Source organism: Triticum dicoccoides, chromosome 4B, assembly GCF_002162155.2.
Source record: "Triticum dicoccoides isolate Atlit2015 ecotype Zavitan chromosome 4B, WEW_v2.0, whole genome shotgun sequence".
NCBI classification, from domain to species: domain Eukaryota; kingdom Viridiplantae; phylum Streptophyta; class Magnoliopsida; order Poales; family Poaceae; genus Triticum; species Triticum dicoccoides.
Genome location: NC_041387.1, coordinates 24,204,455 through 24,209,977, shown reverse-complemented (window position 1 = coordinate 24,209,977; position 5,523 = coordinate 24,204,455). Strand labels below are relative to the sequence as shown.

Sequence of the window (5,523 nt, the reverse complement as noted above, 5' to 3'; positions counted from 1 at the left end):
TAACCAATTTCAACCTATGATTGGATGGTTAGGAGGACAATAGTATCCCCAGCCTACCGACGTTCAAGTCCTAAACTTGACATTGGTGGTCGCATTTTCTTGGATTTGTTTCAAGCCTTTCGGTGATATGCGTTCAGTGGAAGGAGACGTTTCCGTCGATTACGAAGACGTCTATGGTGACTTCATCTATCAAAAGATGATGTGCCGGCCCAGTCTCTTCAAGGCACTCATAGGGATAGGGTGAGTGTGCGTGTGTTTATATGGATGAGTGTATGTGCGTATTTGTCTGTACTGTGTTTAAAAAACAATTCCACAACCATAGAAATTTTGCATTCTGACAATGTATTCACGTAATATTTTGCATTCTGACAATGTACTCACGTAAATTTGAGACCATTTTTTCTGAATGATTTTTAGATCGCTCACCCGTCCTGACGTAAACTTTAGAACATGTTTGACTTATAAATGGTGATCGGACAAATATACGAAAATGCAAATTATATATTCCGTTCAACGAAAAGAAAAAATACAGCAATAAAAAGTAGTACATTCAATTCCTCATATTGGTTCTGAAGGCTAAACCATGAGGCTAACTTATTCGATCTTAATGCAACTGCATGCGAGATTAACCCGAAGCTTGAGTACATGTCTTTTGCTGAGAATTATTAAATTTTGCTAGCATGCATATATCAAATTATATATTGAGCCTTTCAGGGAAGGCCCCCGCCCAGGAAATTAAAACCCAGCGGCGAACTTGGACTTGAGAAGTTCCACGACCCCGGCCTCCACCCGGAGCGCCTTGGTGAGCACCGGCGTTGGGATGGGCGGGTTGGAGCCGAAGAGCGTGAGTGGCACGAAGACAATGCCGGGGTTCTGGCTGTTGAAGGAGACGACCATGGAGGCCTCGGTCTTCCCGACATTGAACTGGAAGTGCATGAGGCCCCGTGGGATGAGGAACGTCTCTCCGGCGCGCACCACCCTGGAGTAGAGCTTGTTCCCAGAGTCAAGGCTGCCAAGGATTCCAACGAGGAGCTCACCTTTCATCACGATACCGATCTCGGTGGCACGGGGGTGGATGTGCGGCGGATTGGTACCCCCTGGCGCGAAGTCCACACGGTTCATCGACACGCCCAGCGTGTTCGTACCGGGCCACTCGGCCACGTCGAGCTCCGTCACGGCCGAGCCATTCGGGGTCGACGTGTTGCCAGCCTTGGCCAGCTTGGACGAGAAAAGGAAGTCGTCGCCGGCCTCAGATATGGGCTTGCATGGGTGCCCGTTCACCGAGACCGCCTTGCCATCAAGGTCGGCGACACAGAAGTCCTGGAGAGGATCAGGGTCGGTGGCTAGGACGGTCCAAGCTAGGAACAGCATGGCTAAGAGGCCAGCTACTAGGCTTTTAGAGCACCCCATTGCTTGTTATGCAACTGATTAACTAGAGTTTGTTGATCGAGAGTGTGTAAGGCACTGGTGGTTAATGCTAAGCTGTGGTGGATGAGTGAGTGGTGAGGCATATGGAGTTGTTTATATAGGGGATCTGTGCACGCAATGGATGCATGGAGCTAGCTATGCATGTGCATGTCGTCATTGCATGCATGTGCAAATGGACACACGATCGAGGCAAGGCTGAGAGTTTATCAAACATACAGCAGTATGTTACTTGCGTCGGGGTCAGGATGAGCTTGCGATGAAAATGGAGATGCTCAGGATCAGAGTCAACAGTCAAGGCCACTGCCGGCTGCTAAGGAAATGGGACCTACGAACAGAGACAATGAGGAGGTGTATCTCAATGGAGTATTGCGCGTTCATAATATTCGTGCACACCTCTACTCGTCAATCATGCAAATGTGATTCGTCAAGGCTTATCAAGTTCAGGGGTGTGCTAGCTGATGGTGAAATGCCGGTGTCTTCAACCACCAAGTCCTTTGCAACGTGCTGCAAGCTATTGGGTCGGCCGTTGGGTGGTCGCCGGTTTATCTGCAGTTGTGTACTCGCTGAAGGTCAGAATTTTTTTTTAGAGAAGGAGGATGACCCCCAGCCTCTGCATCTGGGCGATGCATATGGCCACTTTATTAATTATTCTCACAAGACCTTACAAAGTCATACAACAATAAGACTAAAGCCGTTGAAGACCTATTACGCCATTTCCGAAAAAAAGTGGATCGATCTCCTCTGCCGCTCCCGCGGGCGACAGGGGAGGCCTCCCGCCGCCGCCGGTTCCCGTCCCTCCTCTTCCTCCAGTCCCTTCGCCGCCGCCCAGGCGCTCGGCCGGCGAAGCCTGCCTGGCGTGGGCGGCGGCGGGACGCCTCTCCCCTTCGTCGTTTGGCTGGCACGGGACGGCCAGATCGATGGAAGGCGCTGGGCTAGCGTGGGGCACGGCGGCGTGGCAGCGTGCGCTCCGGGCGGTGGCGTGCGGTCGGCGCGACGACGCTATGGTGGCGTTCTCGCGGCGCGGTATGCGGCTGCGCCGCCATTGATGGGGCTCGTTGGTTTCGCTCTGGCGGCCAGCGAGGGCTGATCTCGGGGCGGCGGCCCCGGACGGCGGAGGTTGTGTCGGTGGCTGTGGTCTCGCGACGGGTGATGCAGCGGCCGCGGTGGTGGATGATCCGTGCACAAGACACTTGATGGAGGCCACTGGAACAGATCTGGGTGAAGACCTGCTCGCGGCTGCTGCCGAGGCCGGCGATGGCGGCACTTTTCGGTGCCGTTCCCTTGTTGAAGGCATCGTTGTTGAGAAGTTCCAGGCCACTATCTGCTACCTCCGGGGGAAATCCTAGATCAGTAGATCGGATGACGGCGGCACTATTGTGTCGTTTTCCTCTTGTGGCGTCATTCTTGGAGGTGTACACGGGCTCGAGGGACCAGTGGACGGAATAATTGGTGGAGCGGTGCTTCATCATGCACATTAATGGTGGCGTTTCTCGGCGGCGTGGCGCGGTGGAGACTCGGCGCCCGATGTGTGCCGAGGGACTCGTGCAGGAGGGTGCCATTATCAGGTGCCATGGTGGCGTCGATGGCAGAGAGGCCGGGCGCGCAAGGTGGTGCAGCAGTACACACTGAAGATGGATTGGTGGCAGGTGGCTGCGGCGGCCTCATACCCGGCAGGCGTCCTGGTAGAGGAGTGCGCCGGACTGGTAGGTGCTCCATACCCGGCAGGCGTCCGAGTTGGGACCTCAGGTCTTAGATGTTTAGGTTTGGCTGCGATGTCTGTTTAGTATTAGGCCTAGACTATCAGCGCCCCTTCATCAATTGGATAGGAGTAGCGACAGTTGTTGCATAGACGGTGGCTTTAGTTTTACTGTTGTATCACTTTGTAAGGTCTTATAAGAATAATTAATAAAATGGACGTATGCATCACCCAGATACAAGGGGTCCTCCTCCTTTTCTAAAAAAAATAGTTTCTTGTTTTGTTTCTCCTCTTGGTGGCTGCGATCGATCGACGACTTGCCAATAATAGCACGTTCCAGCAGAGAACGGATTCTCATTGGCTACTATACGTACGTACGTTCCTGATGAGCGAGCAAATCAATGCCCTCTTCCTGTCACCACACAGTTTAAATATTCGCGGGACGCCAGCGAAGCAACGAAAACATGCTTGTCAGTGACAATCAACGAGCCTGTTTTGTTGCAGGTCAGACTCTCTGACCGTGTTCGATCCATCCTCTCCCTTTCTCCGAGTCTCCGGCTGGCCCCTCCCCCAGTTCGCGTCCCGGCAAGCACCCGACCCATCAATCATGCATCACCGATAGAGGCCTTCCGCTTCTCGCCATGCATATCTCGATCGTGTCAACTCGAAAGGCAGAACATTTCTACCGAGTGTTGCAAGGCACCCTCATGTTTTACTAGCTCATACTTTGACTAGCAAGGGAATATTGTACAGAGGCTGCATCAATTAATCCGGGTCGCAGGGAGTGTGAAATTTGTGTTTAGAAGGACAAAAAATTCTTATACTCTTATTACAATTTTGACCCGTACATTATTTTAGTAGCCAATGTTCGACCCAAAATAGTACAATGCCTTACAAACCATGATAGAGGGAGTATATATGTCGTGTAGACTGCATTTTACTCGCAAAATTGCTAAAAACTAAACTTTACACTGCCATTGCCCATGTCTATTACACATCTAACCTAAACGCCATTACGTTTGGTGTTTAGCAAATGCGCCGATCATGCTAAAATTTTGAACATAGTTTCCTGTTTACAAATTTTAGGCTACAAATTGTTGTTGTCTCAAACACCAATGGCAAGCACTGATACATTTCTCATCATTAAACATAACGGACTCACGCCCTGGTCTGTCGAGCTATCTCAATCTCTTCTTACACCCTGGAACCAACACGCGGTTGTATTTCTATTCCACCAGTGACCGCTTCGATAGCAAAGTCCTTGCTGACTTCGCCATTCTTGAAGCTCCACGATTCTAGTATACACGCTCACTTATCCTTCCCACCTTGACATTTTTCGAACATACCTCCGCTTTCAAAGTACAAGTGTGTTGGGATTTTGAAAACTCAAACTTCTTCTTTGTAAAAGTTTATTTTGTTATTTTCCAAAATGTGTATTAATCTTTTGAAAAATTAACAAAATATAAGGTGTATTGTTTTTTTCTAGAAGTCAAACTTCTAATTCTTTCTTAAAAATAAAGTATCTTCAATATTTTGAAACGGAGGGAGTATGAATTAATAGTTGAGGGTACTGATGTGGCATTTTTGTATTAGTACTTATATGAACTAAAATGGTGGTGGACTGGTGGGTAGTTGTGTTTATCCTTCTACCTTGCCATTTCTGCCTGAATTTTCGAAGCCTGGACGAAATCAAGATGATCGATCAATGAGTAGAGGTGTGCACGAATCTTGTGAACATCTGTTTCCAAGCGCAATACTCCATTAGAGATACACCTCCTTGTTGTCTCCGTTGGCAGGTCCCATTTCCTTAGCAGCCGGTATGGCCTTGACTTCTGACCTCGGGCCATCTCCATTTTCATCAGAAGGTGAGATCTCGACGCCAATAATATCAATAATATACTCTATCCTCTGCTTCCAGTGTTCCCACATGCGGTGAAGACATGCATAGCGAGCACCATGCATGCACATGCATAAATGAATGCACTGATCTAGGCCCAATAATATCAATAATACTCCCTCCATCCCAAAATAAGTGTCTCAACTTTAGTACAACTTTGTACTAGAATTGGTACAAAGTTGAGACATTTATTTTGGGACGGAGGGAGTATACTCTATCCTCAGCACACTAAGAGCATTACTAGTAGTACCCCTAAACACTCAAACCCTCAAAAAAGAGTAAGGGTCCAACCCTCAAATCCAATTTCAAACCGTAGAAGTGAGGGTTGGAGGGGGGCGCTCGACCCCAGCCCGCACTCCCTTCCCCCGTCGCGCGGGAGGGAAGTTTCCCCTCCCCAACCTCCCGCTTCCTCCCTCCCACGCCGCCGGCCGTCCCCCGCCCCAAATCCGGCCGGCCCCCCGCCTCCCGTCGACGCCGCCGCCGTTCCCCGCCGCCTCCCGCC

At 50.1% G+C, this 5,523-nt stretch overlaps 1 protein-coding gene across 1 annotated transcript; it reads right to left on the bottom strand.

Annotated features, from left to right (window-relative positions):
* Window positions 1–481: 481 nt before the first annotated feature.
* LOC119294715 (oxalate oxidase GF-2.8-like) lies at window positions 482–1,502 on the bottom strand. The gene has a single exon (XM_037572957.1). It carries the CDS (start codon window positions 1,408–1,410, stop codon window positions 736–738), a length of 675 nt encoding a protein of 224 aa, XP_037428854.1. The 5' UTR covers window positions 1,411–1,502; the 3' UTR covers window positions 482–735.
* Between the last annotated feature and the right edge of the window lie 4,021 nt (window positions 1,503–5,523).